We start from the raw sequence: 18,549 nt of genomic DNA, 5'->3' as shown, positions 1-18,549 counted from the left end.
CAGTTATCTGACTTTAGGGATGTAAAAACCATTTTAAAAAGTTAACCAATTTAAACAAAAAATATTTTGATCGGGGTTAATAGTTAAGGCAGGTTACCTGGTAAAATTAATACTTACCAGTTAACCTTTTTACATCCCTATTTGATCTGTGGATTGTTGGCTTCCCATAACAGTTTTCTTGTATAAACGACATGGCGCCTTAAGGTGACTAAAACAGATTTATTTGGGCATTTCGTGGGTAAAACACACTTTGTTAGATCCACTGGCGTTTTCTTGTATGTTGTATCGAACAGCAGTTATGCTGCAACTCAGGGACTGTGCACACTAGCGTGCCACCTACCTGGAGCAGAGCATGGCATTGTATGTGGATTAGTACAGAGGTTCTCAACCTTTTTATTTCTTTGGTTCCCTACTATTCTATTAAAAATTCCCACCTGTGCAGCAATAATTGTTTTTCTCCATATTCCGTAGAATAAGAGTCAGGGCTAGCATTAGAGGGTAGTAAGCAGGGCATTGGCTTGGGGCCCCCCCAAATCACAGGTACCTACATAAAGCTAAATTGCTCAGGCACTAGATTGAACCCTGGGCACCAGGGCTCAGGATTTAGCACTGAGTGGCAAGACTTGGGCTTTCTGCCCTGAGCCCCAGCAAGTCTAATGCCAGCCCTGCTCTCTTATTTTGATGGACCCCCGAAAGATGCTAGCTGCCCCCCTCAGGTTCCCTGATGAGAACCCCTGGCTTAATGAACCCCGACCAGACAGACATGTTTATTTGGTTTTCCCCTTCCTCCTCTTTAGGTCAACTGCATTTAGATTTAGACATACACAAATGTGAGAAACACAAATTCTGATTTTCAGTATTGCATCAAATTCAGCAGGCAGGGAAGAAGTTTCACTTGCCTGGATAGGTTTTTGTTTGTGGACTAAGCTGCCCAACAATATTTTTTTCTCTTAGTCTGCATATAAACTTATACTAACTCCAGATCTTGGAAACTTGAGTTGTCTGCAAGCAGAGGCCAGTGAAACACCACTTTAAGTAGTCTTCCACGCCTTTTTCCTCAGAAACAGAGTACCACCTCTGTGATAATCCAAGAGGCACAGAATTTAAAGCTGACAAAAAAAGGAGGGACTGTACATCCCGTTGTTTAAAAAACGATAAAGGCGGCGTGAAAGGATTTTTAAATATTCAGCTGGTTTTTCCACATAAGAAATTCAAGACTTCTCTATTTCAGGGTAGACATGTTAAATTTTGATTAAACAGCTCATTGAGTAGTGGATGGAATTTCCGTTGACCACATGATTATCTCACTGCGCCTCTCGCTTTAAAAACGTACAAGAGCTGCCCACAGGAAGAGGCACAGTGAGTCCCTGCTCCTTGCCTCTCATTTTGAAGTTTCAAAAGGAGAGGTGCAGCAGTAGGGATGCCTCTGCCATCCCCCTTCCCTCAGCACCATCTTCATGGGGTGGGGATGGGGGGAGAGAGAAGGAGACAACAACAGGAAATCTGATTTTAAACCAGCTCCCTCCAGCACAGCTTCTGCTTCCCCCTTGCTACCTCTCTGACAGAGGCAGCAAGGGGGGGGGGGGGGGGAGCGACTATTTGAGTGACTACTTGACTATCCGATAAGCTTATGATTATCGGTTAGTTGACTAGTCGCTTACATCCCTACCCTGAAATGCTACGGTGACTGGATTTATAGTTAAAACAAAACACTTTGAACAGTGACTCAAAATCCCCTCCATTTTCAACTGCTCACCTTTCAGTTGCTTTAAGTTTCGCCATGAAGTAATTTTGGGAAATGGATACCTTTGCTAAAAATTTGATACTTAAGTTAGTGTAAGGGCATGCTCAGACCCCTGCTTTCTCCAATAAGGCCTTCACCCAAACTATGGAAGACATTTCTTGACATTCCCAAGAAAAAAACTGAAGCAGAACCCCCCACCTTCTCCAACTTTCAAGTCCTCTTTGCAATTCATAGAGATATTCTCAGGCCCAATGTTAATAGGTTCTTTGCATATCACCTTCATGGGACAACAATCTGGGTATTGGATCATTAGACCATTAGGACATTCCACAATATTTTTGTGGACATAGAAATTTTGATTTGTATACTGTTTTGAAGTACTGTAAGAACTCAAACTAAGAGCTTCTTTCAGTTTCCACTTACTTTGAACTCCATTTCTTTTAGCAGAAACCATCTTCTCCCTTTGCATGTGATGCATTGCTAGGTTGTCAGGTGCTTGGTTCTTATCTAGAGGTTCCTCATTTTGGCATTCTTTCAGGCTCTTGCGGTCTCCATCCTGGGGTATAGCAATTTCTGTTATTTCTGAAAAATTCTGGAGTACAAAGATGTTTTTTGTTCAGGATGTTCTGCCCCTTCTTTAGGACAAGATCTACGGTAGGAAAGGTTTGCCAGTATAGCTAAACCATTAAACCCTAGTAGAGTAGACCCCATTTATACCAGTGAAGAAGTGGTTTTTTCTGATAGCTTATATTTGCCAAGCAAAATATGCACCACTGACAAAGTCACTTTGTTGTCACTAGCTGCATCTACTCCAGGAGTTTTATTGGTATGTTGCAGTCCCACATCCTTATAAACAAAAATACATTGACATTTTTGTTGTCATAATTCTGGGTTTACCTGCACTTTTTCCACTTGTAGGCTCTTCAAAAGCATCCCCTTAAGGTGTTAAGCTAGGAACCTATTCTTCCTCTTCCCTCCAGCTCAGAGTTTTAGGGGTGCAATTACCTTCTAATTCACTGTGGTTGTTCCAGCAATTGTCTTTAGTTCAACATTCACAGTTCTGCTCTCAGGAATAATGATAGGTAAGGTGACCAACCAGCTTTCACAAAGCACAGTACATTTATTTAGGTCAAAGCCATTACAGAGGGAAAAAAACCGCAACAATCAATGTGCATCTGCATGAGATTTTGGTAAGCTATACGTTTGTCAGTTCTCTGTTCTAGAGTGAGTCTCTCCATGAGTCAGAGCAGGCTGACTCTTTATATAGTTTTAAGGCCTGTGTCTTGGGCCTTTTAAACCAGGTAAAAAAAAATTACATCTAATTCTGTATCTGCATAGCCAGCACTGGAAGTTTCCACTCCTCACTAATTCCAAATATCACTGCAAACCTACCCTGTGAACCAGAACATAGATACATATGCCACTTACTGATGCAATCGTCTATCACAGCAGTTCTCAAACTTCACTGCATTGTAATTCTCCCCGACAACAAAAGTTACTATATAAGCCAGCAGGGAGGACCAGAGTGTAAGCCTGCCTAAGTCCAGTCACCCAAAAGGCATCAAAACCAAAGAACTTCAGCCAAAACCAAAGAACTTCAGCCAAAGAGGGGTGGGGTCTAATCTGAGTTCTACCACAGAAGCCGTTGAGTGGGATCAGGCTTTGGCTCCTGGCAGTGGGGCTTGGGTTTCTACCTGGACCCTGGAAAGTCGAACACCAGCCCTGGTGACCCCATTAAAATAGGGTACCAACCCACAGTTTGAAAGCTGCTGGTCTATCAATATTCCATGTGCCCACAGAAGCAGATTATGTGGATGTGTCAGATGCTAAAGTCTCACATCACTGTTATACTGACAAAAGCTTTTAGTTTAGCCTAATATGTAAAGTGACAGATTAGTATAGCAAACACACACACACACACACACACACACACACACCTCTCCTTCTGCACCCCCCCCTCCCTTTTTTTTTTTTTTAAATAAAGTCTCACATGCCAACCCACAGGGAAAAACTTACACAAAAGACAAGGAAAAGTGAAATATTTCAAACACCAAATGTTAAATGCATAAATCAATCCAACTGAAGAAGTGTTCTCTTTTAGTTCTTATGCTAATTGTATATAACCTAGTTAGAATTTCAGAAACTAGTGTGATTTAACTGAAAACATTTATTTTTCCAAACTGACCAATACTCAGTGTATGTTTAGGATGAAGTGTGACATCACCTACTTATCCTAGTAATTACACAATGTCCCTGGAACACTAGGAAAAGATTCTTAAAACATGTTATTTTAATTAGATGGACTGTTTATAAAAGAGTTAGGGCAAGCAAAGTTCTCCATCTTGCAAAGACTCCCTTTTCATGAAAGGGAGCCAGCAGAGATAAGGAATATGGCAGGAGAATGGAATTAAATATAATTTAATTGGATAAATGCTCAACATTCCTGACACCAGTGCTGTACTGGATGTATTTGGTACAGCATAGAGATCCACTAACTGAAATACTCAAAAATGTTGCAATACACATATGGGAGAGGAGAATACAGGAACTGTTATCGGTAGAGAGAAAACATGAAGGAAAATATTTTAACAAATATAGCAGATAAGGAAAATTATTGATGGTCATTAGCTGTCATTCTGCCAGAGTAAGTGAGGAGGAGAAATTCAACATCAGCAGACCTGATTAAGAAATAGTGATGTTTCTGTAGCCTTGAAGCAACTGGACCCGGAATAGCGTGTTCAGTTCTGCTTCACATTGCACAAATACAAGCAGAAAATTGGTTGTTTCCTCTACAACATTTCAAAAATTATAATTTTTAAAAAACTGTCAGGAGGGGGACCATCATCTTTCTTTGATGGCAGTTTGGTTTAAATCCTATTCAGAACAATGGTGGAGAAAAGGTGATGACCATTTTAAGAGAGAACACTTCTTATAAAAAATCATGCTTTGTCAATCTATGCTGAAGAAATCTGAAGCTATGAAGAACAACCAAAAAATGTGAATGAAAAGAGTCTAAACAACATTTCTTCAAATGTAAGCCGCTTTTAGCAATTTTAAATTATATGGAAAAAATGGCTATTTCATTACTAACAGATGCCCCGCACTCCCAAGGCTTAACAACTGGGTAAATCAACTTAATTTGTAAAAGGCCTGGTTTGTCCTGTAAGTCCAAAGGTGATTGGATTAGTAAGACATTGACCCAGGTAGTTTTCCATGGATGGGGGAAATGTAGAACAAAAGATTCCCGTCCTGGGGTGAAGACTATTTAAGAAAGTGAAACTTATCAGGTCTGTGTCTTGGGTTTCCCAGCCCTCTTTAGAGTTCTCTTTGTGTGCTAGTGTACCAGGCTGTTCTCCAAACCAGCCTGGTACACTAGCACACAAAGAGAACTCTAAAGAGGGCTGGGAAACCCAAGTGAGTTTGCCTCTGTCTTGAAGATTTAAAACAAGGTCAGACTCTGCTTTCAATAAGTTTTTTTTTAAGTGAATTAGAACTAGTTGTGTCTTTTCATTTTTAGTAACTTACTTTGATTTGTCTGAGTCACTTAAATCCTACTGTTTGTACTTAATAAAAACTCTTTGTTTACCATCAGGCCCAGTGTAAATAGTTGTTACCTTGGAAGAGAGTGGGGGACAATAAGTATGCATCTCTTCTCTCTTTCTCTCTCTCATTAATAAAGAGGGTGAACAACCTCATGAGCTTTCTTTGTGTAAAACTTTTACTCAGAGACAGATGAATTTGGGGTTTTGATTCCTTTTGAGGGCTGGTTTCCCAGGTGCCGTGCCCTATAACTGCATCCTCCCAGAGCTGATGTGGTTCAGTCTCTGCATTGCTCTTCAAAGGGGTGGTTATCCCAACTCAGGGGTGTATGGGGTGTTCAGGGAGGGGTAGCACCTCTGATGTACGGGCATGTCGTGTCCTTTTAGGGCAGCTCGTCCACCTTTGGTCCCCACTTGTCACTCAACTCTCACCTGTGGCTCCTAGTAGCTGTAGCATGTGCAGCGGCCACATCCCGGGCAACAGCTTCGACAGGCTGGCTAAACCAGGTTGAGAGTAGCCGTCGGGTCATCGACCTTCGGTGAGATAGGGACTTGTCTATCCCGAGCATGTGAAGACAGACTCCGGCGGATCGAGCGGATGAGACCTACTAGAATAGGACCAACGGTCATGAAGGTGGTTTCTGCAAGCGATGTGGTACGCTAAGAGCACGGCAAGACATGAAAGATGCCCTGGTCAACCACTGCGCCCAGCCCATCTCCAACCGTCTCGACTTTAGTCCTGCCATTGGAGTAAGATGGAATCTGGGAAGAGAGAGTGAGGCTGACTATGCGCACCTCTCCCTCACTTTAATCCAATTCACGCGCAAGTCTTGACATCTCGACATCTCCTAAGTCCTGTGGCGACGGGCGAGCGACAAAGCAGCAGGTGTGGATACACTGGGAGCTGTAGCCGCGGACCAGCACACAGGCGGCTCAGGTCTAATGGTCGTCTTCTTGCTGGTGGAAGCAACAGCTGGATTCGGCGTCTACCTGAGTGACTGAGCAGCCCTCTTTAGGATTGCACTGCTCACCTCCGTAGTAAGAGGAAGGGGCTAGAAAAGGTGCCCTAAACATTGTTTGCTTCACAGAACCCTGGCCAGCTTACCGCGGCTGGAGGGGATCCCATCTCATGCGGTCGAACAATAAAATTTCGAACAAAATGCAAGGTGACACCACTCACTATTGGCACATGGAACGTACGCACGCTTCAGGACAACCCTTCAGCAGACCACCCAGAAAGAAGAACAGCCCTGGTCGCCAGAGAGCTCACAAGATTTAACATCGATATTGCGGCACTGTGTGAAACTCGTCTAGCAAATGAAGGTCAGCTCATGGAAACAGGAGGTGGTTACACATTCTTCTGGCGTGGACACAGCAGTGACGAACGTCGTGAATCTGGAGTTGGCTTTGCGGTTAAGAATCATCTTGTCCGCAAACTTGCCAGTCTTCCCAAGGGCGTGAATGACCGACTCATGACACTGCATCTTCCACTACCGAGAGGAAAGCAAGCCACACTGATCAGCGCTTACGCGCCCACAATGACGAATCCGGATGAAGTAAAGGACAAGTTTTATGAAGATCTCGATGCCCTACTCTCATCCGTGAAGCGCACTGACAGGCTGATTCTACTTGGCGATTTCAACGCGAGAGTAGGATCTGATCACACTGCCTGGGATGGCGTCATTGGAAAAAATGGAATCGGTAAATGTAACAGCAATGGCCTACTATTACTGAAGACATGTGCGGCTCATGATTTGATCATCACCAATACCATCTTCCGCCTGCCCACTCGCAAAAAGACGTCCTGGATGCACCCACGCTCTAAGCACTGGCATCTCATTGGTTATGTCATTGTGCGGAAGAAAGACAGACAGGATGTAAGGGTGACCAAGGCCATGCCGAGTGCTGACTGTTGGACTGACCACAGACTTATCATCTCCAAATTAAGCTTTCGCATCAAGCCAAAGAGACGTCCGCAGGGAAACAAAGCTGTGATGAAAAAGATCAATGTCAGTAGACTGAGGAACCCCAACACAGCAACTTTACTAGCAGAAGATCTTGGCAACCAACTTTTAGAGCTGCAATTAGAGGAAAATGCTGAGAAGGACTGGGAACGCTTCCGGGATATTGTGCACTCTTCTGCACTAAAGGTTCTTGGACCCTCACACAGGAAACAGCAGGACTGGTTTGATGAAAACGATGAAGAGATCAAGGCCATACTTGCTGAAAAGCATCGCCTTCACCGTGCTCACCAGAATGACCCATCGTCAACACCTAAGAAAAATGCCTTCAACAACATTCGCAGGATCGTACAGAACAAGCTTCGTAAGATGCAGGACTCCTGGTTGAGTGCCAAAGCAGATGAAATCCAGAAGTTTTCTGATAGAAACGATGCCAAACGGTTCTACGAAGCCCTTAGATCCTTGTATGGACCTCAGCCCTCAGGGAGTTCCCCTCTACTGGACTCAGATGGTGCAACTCTCATTACTGAGAAGGCTCTGATTTTACAGCGTTGGGCTGAGCACTTCCAATCCGTACTGAACCGCCCATCTTCCATCAATAACGAGGCGATTGATAGAATGCCCCAGGCGGATATCAACCACAGCCTGGATGTCTCACCATCAGAGACTGAAACCTTACAGGCCATCAGCCAGCTGTCCAGTGGCAAGGCCCCAGGATCTGATGCGATTCCAGCGGAAGTCTATAAGGGTGGTGGTGCAGTGCTTGTCGACAAACTCACTCAGCTGTTCCAGTCCTTCTGGAATCAAGGATCTATTCCTCAGGAACTGAAAGACGCGTCTATCGTACACCTCTACAAGAGGAAAGGAAATCGACAAGTTTGCGATAATCATAGAGGAATATCACTGCTTTCCGTCGCAGGTAAGATCCTTGCACGAGTGTTGCTGAATCGTCTGATTGACCACCTGGAACAGGGTTTATTACCCGAGACACAGTGCGGCTTCCGCAAAGAGCGTGGCACGGTGGATATGATCTTCGCAGCCCGACAGCTTCAAGAGAAGTGTCAAGAGCAGAATCGTGAACTGTACACCACCTTCGTGGATCTCACCAAGGCTTTTGACACTGTCAGTCGCGAAGGTCTGTGGCGCATCATGTCGAAGTTTGGGTGCCCTGACAGATTCATCTTGATGGTACGTCAGTTCCACGACGGCATGACGGCTCGTGTTTTGGATGATGGAGAAGCTTCAGAGGCCTTTCCCGTCACAAACGGCGTCAAGCAAGGGTGTGTGCTGGCACCGACCCTGTTCAGCATAATGTTTTCAGCCATGCTGTCAGACGCCTTTCAGAACAGTTCCTTGGGAATCAGACTGAGATACAGGACCGATGGGAAATTGTTTAACCTGCGAAGACTCCAGGCTGTCACCAAGATAAAAGAGACTGTGTTACGAGATCTCCTTTTTGCTGATGACTGCGCCCTGAATGCTGGATCAGAGCAGGAAATGCAAGCCAGCATGGACAAATTTGCAGCAGCATGCGACAACTTCGGCCTTCTCATCAACACAAAGAAAACCGAAGTGATGCACCAGCCAGCTCCAAAAGCTCAGCATCAAGTGCCCACCATCACAGTGAAGGGACAAAAGCTGCAAGCAGTGGACCAATTTACATATCTTGGCAGCACCCTCTCCCGCTCAGTGACAATTGACATCGAGGTCAACTGCAGAGTCGCCAAGGCAAGCTCTGCGTTCGGCAGACTGTTGACCAAAGTGTGGGACCGCCGTGGAATAAGCCTTGCTACAAAGCTTAAAGTCTATCGAGCAGTAGTGTTAACTACCCTGATGTACGCCAGTGAGACTTGGACTGTATACAGGAGGCACGCTAGGCAACTGAACCACTTCCACACGATTTGCCTCCGCAGACTTCTGAGGATCCGGTGGCAGGATAAGGTGCCAGACACAGAAGTCCTTTCTAGAGCAGGTCTGCCGTCAGTTTACACCCTGCTGATGAAAGCTCAGACACGCTGGGCAGGCCACGTTGCAAGGATGCCAGATCATCGCATCCCTAAACAGCTCTTCTATGGTGAGCTGTTTCAAGGGAAGCGATCGCACGGGGGACAAAAGAAGCGATACAAAGATACGCTTAAAGCCTCTCTCAAGTCCCTGGATATTGACACCACCTCCTGGGAGACCCTGGCACAAGACCGATCAACATGGCACACGCTGATCTACCAAGGCTGTCAAACATCTGAAGCCAGAAGGACAACCATAGCACAAGAGAAGCGAGCACTCCGTAAAGCCAGAGTTGCAAAAGATGCAACAGTGGTGCCCACACATGTCTGCCCGACCTGTGGTAGAACATTCCGTGCCCGTATCGGCCTTATCAGCCATTTGCGGACACACCATGAACAGTCCATAACCTGTTAGATGTCAAGGTCCTCTTCGAATACGATGGACGAACAACAACATATCCCAACTCTGTACCTTGTCTGGGGAAGACCAGACAATCTGACCCAGCAGAACAGGAGTGGTGAGGAGTAAGAATTTAAATATCAATTAATTAACTAGTCAAACAGTCGATGGGATTTCCATCAACTATTCAATTAGTTGATAAGGACTACTGCGCATTCTGCCTTTGAAACGTACAAGAGTCCCAGCAGGGGATCTTCTGCATTTCAAAGTTGGAATGCTGCATGGCTCCCGAGGCTCCATGCGGGTGCTTCCACTTTGAAACACACAAGAGGACTTCAAGTACTGGGGCTCTTATACATTTCAAAGAGGAAGTGCTGCTGCTGCGCCCCGTCCCATCCCATGGAGCTGGAGGGAAACCGGCTTTTAAGAAGCAACTAGTCGACTAATGTGTCAAGGAAAAGCTTATTGGATAGTCAACTAGTCGCTTACATCCCTAGTGGTGAGCTCCAGAGAGCAAAGTAGGTAGCTATCAGTGGTATTATCAGCACATTGGAGAACAACCCTCCAGTTGTCTTCTGTGACCTCACCCCTTGAGTCTGCTCTTAATAAAGATTCAAGAGTTGAGTGCATTCAGCCTAAAAAGAGAATGAAACATGATTAGAGTGTCCTGGTACCTAATCTCTAACGAGGTTCTTAAACTGCATCCACTGCAGTATATGTGCACCTAAAGTCAAATTATGACTCTGGGAAAGACCCATCAAGATTATATTGACTTCAGATCACTTGTAGAATAAGATTAAACAGGAATAATTGATTATAAGTAATAGTTGACAAAGTTTAAGAGTAGGATGCCAAAATACCAAGTCAATAAACATTATTGGGTTTGTCTATTGAAAGGCAGGCATTTCATGCCCAGTGATAGCTGAATAGACCAAGGGTTCTACAGGTCAGACCTCCCTGGTCTGGCTTCCTAGGGACCCAACCGGTCCTGGATGAGGGATTTTTCTGGACCAGGGGAGGTCATTTCTGGTCCTCCTGCTCCCTCTTTCTCCCCAGCAGGCTTTCTGGCCAGCCCCTGCTGCAACACAGCTGAACCATGCACTGACTCCAGCCCCCCTTTCCTCAGGTCAGCTGAACCACATTCCCCCAGCCTCTGCATAGTGCCAGGCTCCCAGCCCCTGCAGCGTGCTGGGACTCTGATCCTGGAACATTCATGGTCCTTACAGACCATAGATGTTGCTGAACAAGAGAGTTCTGGTTTATAGATGTGCAGCCTGTATTTAACTTGTGTTTTTCTTAATAAAAAGAAAAAACCTGAGAAACTTGAGTCACCTCTTTTTCAGCAGGAAACTCCATATCTTCTTCATTAGTATTAATTTCCTCCTTTGAGGCCATCTTTTCAGTCTCAACCTTCCTGCCTTTCCTACGTCTTTTTGTGATAAAGGACACTGGAATAGGTTTGACCGTCTCTGGACTGCTGAGGTCCTCTGTGTCTGTAGAGGAGGAAATGCTCCTTCCAAAGTCCTGTATAAGAGAATTGGGACCATTTTCTAGCATTACTATATGCATATTATTCACGTCAGAAGCACTAAGAAAGCTTCACAAGTTAAGGGAACACATGTTTTTGTTGCAATTCTCTTGTTAGGATAGACACTGATCTAGCAATATATGGAATGACTTGAAAATTAAACAAAAATGTCAATTTCCAGCAGTAGGTGGGCACATTAAGCATGAAATATTGGTTTTAAGTAAAATTTCAATTTATGTTAGCACTCGCCCTATTCATTAAGGGCTCCTATTTTGATAATTGCAGTGCATTGCAACTTGCTTCACAAGAATAATATCTAGCACATTGTCTTTCACAATTCTTACCTTACTTCCATTTTCTTGTTTTGGCTCATGAAAGTGACACTTCAGCGCTTTCAGCAGTTTATCTGCCTGCAGAAGAGAAGACACTAGGTCATTAGACAAAAGTTGCATAAGGTTACCCTGTATACTGACCAATTCAGCAAAGCACTTAAGCATCTGCCTAAGTATATTTCTATTCAGCAAAACGCATGTTTGTGGGTAGGTCTCCACTACATGCTTCTTTGCTACATACCCACCCAGTTCTCCTAACACCAGTATAAATAAGCAGTGTAGCTCATGAGGCAAGGCTTAGGCAAGTAGAAAGACATGTATGCAAATATATAGCCTACATACTCTCTGCTGGCCCAAACCATGCTTCCCTGAATACACTGCTGTTTTTAATCAGTACAGTACCCTGCTGCCAGAGCCTTTTCCCTCTGCAGGGAAATAAATAGGGAAACCTCTGCCACAACCCTTCCATACAATAGGAACAACACTATTGGAAGTGATAGAAGGGCATGGCAAGATGGAGGCAGCAGGGAAAAGTGGAGACTTTTCACAGTGCCTCCCCCAGCCAGAGTATTTCCTTGCAGCAGTTAACGGCTCTAGCATCTGGGACCTGCTGAAGCTTTTCCCTGCTAGCTCCTCTGTGCCAGAACTTTTCACTGGCACATGTAACTACACACCACAACAAGAATACAGACTGCTTTTAATGTTGGTATACTTACACACACACACACACACACACACACACACACACCCACCCCGGGTGTGTAATATAGAGGTAACCTAACATTGAGCAGATACTGGAGTCTCATTAAAATCAATGGGAATAAACATGCTTTAAGCTATCTATTCAGCAAAGCACTTCCTTTATTGGAGCAGAGATATTTTCCAGACCAGCGACCACTGGCTTTCCAGAGGAGCTAGTAATTTTACGATAAGGTACGTCGACTCATCTAGACAGACACAATCTTATTAAAGGTATATGTAATTTCTGAAACAGCATCACTTATTTTGAGCCATGCTCACATGTAGATCATATTTTCCTAAGTAAATAATGCCAACAGGGAAAATACAAAAAAAATTATTACATACAGTAATGGAAGTTTTAAGCTGTTTAATGACAAATTTCCAAGATCCTAAATGAGAAAAAAAAATCTGTATAACACCAATCTCCTTCTTTATTTAAAAAATTCCTATTGCATGAATCTTAATGAATAACCATTGATTTATATAATTCTAAATTTGAAAACATGGCAGTGTGCCATTTTTGCAGCACTGTAATTGAGAACATTAGCACTTCCATAATGAACTATTCCACTGAAGTTAAAACAAAAAACAAAAAATTAAGTTCAATTAATTCTAACCCAAATTTTATTTTATGATGCTAGGCAGATGAAGTCTTTCACATTTGAAGTCATTGTGGCTCAAGGAAAATTATAAGCAACTTGAAAATAATAATACCTATGCATAATAAATCCAGTAACCATTTAAAAGCCCTTGTATATTTTTTAATATTTACCATTTTTTTTTCAGATGTTAAGGGCACTCATCCCACTTGGAGACGAAATGATCAAATTCACCTGTGATTTGGATGACATCTTTTTGTTCTAAATACACAGGTGGCTTAGCATTTTAAAATACAACATTAGTTTCAAATGTGTTATAGGAACATCTTATTGTCTATTCCTTACTGGTTGTATAATGAGAATCAAGTGACAGAAACTTTCCAAAAATATTTAACTGATTTTAAAGTTAAAAGATTCCAGAGTAAAGGGAAGGATTTGAAAAAGATGAGGGAATCAAAATAGGGTTGAATGACTGACTATTGGACAGATACAGCCGCTTCCTGAGTTACGACCTCCGCACTTACGACCAAAGCAGTTGTAAATGTGGATCCAAGTTATGAACAGCGATCCGCGCTCACGAACAGCGCAGTTGCCACATAACTCTATGGGATCCAAGTTACGAACACTTCGAGTTATGGACCAAGTGTTGGTTCGTAACTCGGGGAGTGGCTGTAGTTGACTAGTCGCTTCCTCTCCCTTGCTGCCTCTATCAGGAGGAGGCATGGGGGGAGAGGGGAGCAGGGAAAGGAGAAGAGGAAGGGGTGCTTTAAAGCAGCAGCACCATGTAGAGCCTGGGGCCAGACTGGGCTCCACGTGGCACTGTCACTTTAAAATGCGTCCCCAGCTGGCCCCGGGCTGCATGCAGCGCTTCAAAGTGGGCAGCGCAGCATGGAGCCCAGGGTCAACTGGGGATTCCCCCACTAATCCCAGGCTCCATGTGGCTCTGCTGCTTTGAAAGGGCAAGAGGGGCACAGGGCCAGTGAGTCTTCTCCCCCTCGCCCTCTCTTGTTCTCTGCAGCACTTTCTCCTTTGAAGTGTAGCAACAGCCCCAGGGCTGTTGCTACACTTCAAAGGCAGAAGCACCCTAAGTGTACATCTAGACTACATGGCTCCGTCGACGGAGCCATGTAGATTTGTTTGTTCGGCAAAGGGAAATGAAGCCGCGATTTAAATAATCGCAGCTTCATTTAAATTTAAATGGCTGCCCCGCTCTGCCGATCAGCTGTTTGTCGGCAGATCGGGGCAGTCTGGACGTTCCCCTGTCGACATGAAAGCCCTTTATCGACCTCCCCGGTAAACCTCATCCTACAAGGCATAACGGGGAGGTCGATAAAGGGCTTTCAGGTCGGCGCGGGAGCGTCCAGACTAGTGCACTGAGCGGACAAACAGCTGATCAGCTGTGTGTCGGCTCAGCACAACAGCAATTTAAATTTAAATGAAGCCGCGATTATTTAAATCGTGGCTTCATTTCCCTCTGCCAATCAGCCTAATCTACATGGCTCCATCGAGGGAGCCATGTAGTTTAGACACACCCTTATTGACTAATCAAACAGTCAATACAAATTGCATTGACTATTCAATTAGCCAAACAATCGAAATTTTACATTCCTAATCAAAAATAGTATGTTTGAAAGGAATGGCTATTTTCAGTCCAGTTTAAAGTAGTTGTGATGTCATTCACTCTAGCAAAGGGACCAGGAATCAGTGCAGGTTTCTCAGAATGTAAAAAGTTGGTAAAATTAAGGCTTTTGAAGTGCACTAACTGTTACATTTTAAACACTACACTTCTTCCACACCAGCCACTTTGTAACATTAGGCCCTATCTTGATGGACAAAAACACCACAATTGAGAAGAAAAAAAAAACCTACAGTCAGTCTCATAGATAAGGAAACTTTAAAGTTTGCATCAGAGTTTACTGCAAAGCAGTCAGCTTGAAGATGTGCTCATTTCAGACATGAAAACAAGAACTGTTGAAACAATTTGTAAGTTTCTAGAAACAGGAAAATTAAATCTACAATCTAGAAAGTTAAAACCTGTTTAAAATGTTGTACAACCACATAACAGCAATCAGTGATTTTAGAACAGATAATTTTATGTCCAAGTCTGACTCAAGAATATTTTTGATTAGGGATGTAAATTTCGATTGTTTGGCTAATTGAATAGTCAATGCAATTAAATAAATAGTCAAGAGAACAAAACTGTGTCATGATTCACTGAAGCAAACTTCTAGCCTCTTTTTGGTCACAGGAGGCAGTGTTTACTCCAGTGTCTTCCTGAGTGACATACTTACTAAGAAAAAAAACAACAACAACAACAACAAATGGTCTGGTAGCACTTTATAGACTAACAAAACATGTAGATGGTATCATGAGCTTTTGTGGGCACAGCTCACTCCTTCAGATGACCGGAGTTATGAGTAGGGGATATGAAAACTTGAAATAAATAGGAGAGGGGAAAGAGAGGGAGGAGAAAGAAAAAAAGGAAAAAGGAAGGGGTATGTGAAACAGGGCATCATTAAGTATCTGGAGAATGGGTACTTAAACCTAAGCAGATCAAAGTAAATAGATAGATGCTCCCTTCCACAATATCTTCTCTTAATTTTCCTCTAACATAATAGAAAGTGAAAAATTGCAAGGATTCTCAAATTTGATTACTGTACAGTCAATTTTGATACAGAGATGGTCTCGTGTATCATTTCCTCTCCTATGCGTACCAACTGCAAGGGGCAAGTAAGCCCAAGTTTGTGCTTTGGGGAGACATTGGTCTTGGAATGATCCTAATGGGACTTCTGTGATCACACTCCATCACACAGTGGATACAGTATACTTCGAATTTCAGAAAGCCTTTGACAAGATTCATCACCAAGGCTCTTGAGCAAACTAAGCAGTCATGGAATAAGAGGAAAGCGCCTCATGAACTGATTAAAAGAGGGGAAAAAAGGGGGAGTAATAAATGGTCAGTTTTCAGGGAAAAATAGTGATATTCCCCAGCCAGTGTTCCCTGTAAGCTGAGTGCTGGGATGGTCACCTCAGAGATTCAGATGCTGTCCTGCTGATTAGTAGAGCATCTACAGCTGCCCACAGCCAGCAGCATATGTTTCTACTGTGGATGTTCACATCCACACGTCTCAGTGCACATACAATTTATTCTACTCATGGATTGAAAAAAAATTTAGAAGGAACACTGCCCCCAAGGATCCATACAGACATTAGTGTTCAACATATTCATGAATAATCAGGAAAAAGTAGTAAAAAAGAAATTAGCAAAGTTTGCAGATACAAAATTACTCAAGTGAGCTAAGTCCAAAGCAGTGGCAAAGAGTTACAAAGGGATCTTTCAAAACAGGATGATGAGGCAATAAATTACATGTGATAATCAATGTTGATAAATGCAAAGCAATGCATATTGGAAAACCTAATCCCAATTACATATACAAAATGATAGGGTCTCAACTAGCTGTTACCACTTAAGGAAAAGATCTTGGCACTGTTGTGGATAGGTCCTGAAAACACCTACTCGATGTCTTAGCTTTTTCACTGCAGCTGCAATGTTAAGAATCATTAAAAAAGGGTTAGGCAATAAATAGTAAATATCATGCCACTGTATAAATCCATGGTATGACACTGACTATTTCATGCAGTTCTGTTACCCCTCACTTACAAAATATATTGGAAATGGAAAAGGTAGACTAGAGTACTACAAAAATGATTAACGTTGTGGAACAGCTTCCATATGAGGTTAAAAAAAGACTAGGATGTTTCAGCTTGAGAAAAAAAAGATAACTAGGTGAGGCTCTGAGAAAGGTCTATGAATGGTGCGATGAAAGTTTATATAACCCATTCACATAAACACATGAACCAACAGTCACCCAATTAAATTAACAGGCACCACTTTTACACCAACACACATTGTACCTCCAAACTCTGGCACTCCCTGGTCCAGCAACATCTCTGGTCCAGCAGGATCATGGATACTCCTGGACCAGAGAGCCCAGGAGCCTAAGGGCAGAAGGGCCAGCCTCCTGGGAACAGCACAGGACTGGAACCCCAATGCTGCATCCAGCAGCCCCTGGGAATGTGAGTCTGAGGCCAGAGCACCATGGCAGTGCAGGGTCAGAGTCCACGCAACAAACTCCAGGAGCACAGGGCTGGGCCTGGAGCCCCGCAGTTTACCCTGGCGGTGCAGAGTCCAACAGCTTCCCCCAGCTGCACAGGACTGGGGCTGAAGGTGCATGATCAGAGCCCCGCAACTTCCCTCATGTATGCAGGGCCAGAGTCGGAGCTCCAGCCCCGCAGCTGCCCTTGGCTGCGCAGTACCAGAGCTGCACAGCAGGAGCCTATGCCACCTAAGCAGCCAGCAGTAGCTGGGCAAGCAGCCCACCCATATTGGGGGTGGGGTGGGTGGACGAGGCAGGGTTGCCTGCCGGGGCATCCTGCCAGTAGCAGGTGACGGGCTTGGGGGCTGGAGATCTCCCCTAGTCTGGCAAATTCTCTTGTTTGGGACCAGTCAGGCTCCCACAATGCTGGACCAGGGAGGTCCAACCTGTATACGCAACTACTACACACAACGCACAGTCAACCTATGTAACTTTTCACCAGAAGAGGTCATAAAGACCAAAAGTATAACTGAGTTAAAAAATAAGGTGACAATGGATGAAAGGTCCATCAATTGTTATTAGCCAATATAGTCAGGGACACTTCATGCATTGGGCATTCTTAAGCCTCTACCTGCCAAAAGCTTGGCTAGGGCAGGGGATGGATCACTTGAGAATCACCCTATTCTGTTCATTGCCTCTGAAGCATCTGGTATTAGCCACCATAAGAAGACAAAAAAAAACAGAGTCCTGTGGCACCTTGCAGACTAATAGATTTATTTGGGCATAAGCTTTCATGGGCAAAACCCCACTTTGTCAGTTGCATTGATGAAGTAGTTTTTTGCCCAGTGTAGTCCCCTTACTAAAGGTAACTGACTTCTTCCAGGAGGATCGTGTGTGCTGCATTCTAGCCCTAGAGACTAACTCGCATGAGTCCTTGAGGAAACCAGGAACAGCTACATTCTAGGACTGAAAGTCTGCGGTGCTTAGATCTAGCAGGCTGCTGATTGCCCTAGCGGGAAGAGACTCTGGCTGCACCTGTGGCTGAGGAGGACTACACAAAAACCAGCACACAGAAGGAGGCTGCAAGTAAATAGGTTCTTTGAGAAAGTGCTGCCTAGGACAGACCTCAGAGATATAGGCTAACTCTGGGTCCAAAGAGAGGCAGAGTATCCAGCCCAGGGAACCAGAACTGCTGGCATTTGGTGGCACTTACTCCAGTAGCAGAGCGAGTTTGCAGCTGGCTACACAGCTTGGACTAGCACACACCCTACAGCAGTGTTTCTTAAACTGTATTCTGCGGCACACGGATGGGCCACAAGGCAATCGGAGGTGTGTCTCATAGAACAACAGAGTTCAAAATGGCCACCCTTAAAGGGGCAAACAACCTTTGGGGGGGGGGGGGGGAGGCTCAAAAAAATAATTGGTGTTCCTCAAAAAAAAATTATTGTTTGGTGTTCCCCAGTCTTAAAAAGTTTAAGAAACAATGCCCTACAGAGAACTTCCACTCCAGCTGCAGATCTTCAAGCACACACACACAAGCATCTGGGACTCTGAGTTCAGAGGAGTGCACACTCGAGGGTGGGATAAATCATGGCAGTGCAAATG

General features: G+C 44.1%; 1 protein-coding gene across 2 annotated transcripts in view; it reads right to left on the bottom strand.

Moving 5' to 3' along the window:
* Positions 1 to 18,549, bottom strand: part of NUSAP1 (nucleolar and spindle associated protein 1) — a 40,151-nt gene that overhangs the window by 20,492 nt on the left and 1,110 nt on the right. Inside the window, exons 2-4 of one of the 2 annotated variants that reach the window (XM_075927138.1) lie at positions 11,520 to 11,585; positions 10,980 to 11,171; positions 2,168 to 2,336 (exon numbers count right to left, since the gene is read on the bottom strand). In XM_075927138.1, coding sequence (XP_075783253.1) covers positions 2,168 to 2,336; positions 10,980 to 11,171; positions 11,520 to 11,585 — 427 coding nt within the window. The remainder of the gene's footprint in view (positions 1 to 2,167; positions 2,337 to 10,979; positions 11,172 to 11,519; positions 11,586 to 18,549) is intronic. The other variant, XM_075927140.1, reaches the window with a different exon arrangement.

Source organism: Pelodiscus sinensis, chromosome 4, assembly GCF_049634645.1.
Source record: "Pelodiscus sinensis isolate JC-2024 chromosome 4, ASM4963464v1, whole genome shotgun sequence".
Lineage (NCBI taxonomy): Eukaryota > Metazoa > Chordata > Testudines > Trionychidae > Pelodiscus > Pelodiscus sinensis.
Note: the sequence above shows the minus strand (reverse complement) of the source record. Positions and strands in the feature narration are given on the sequence as shown.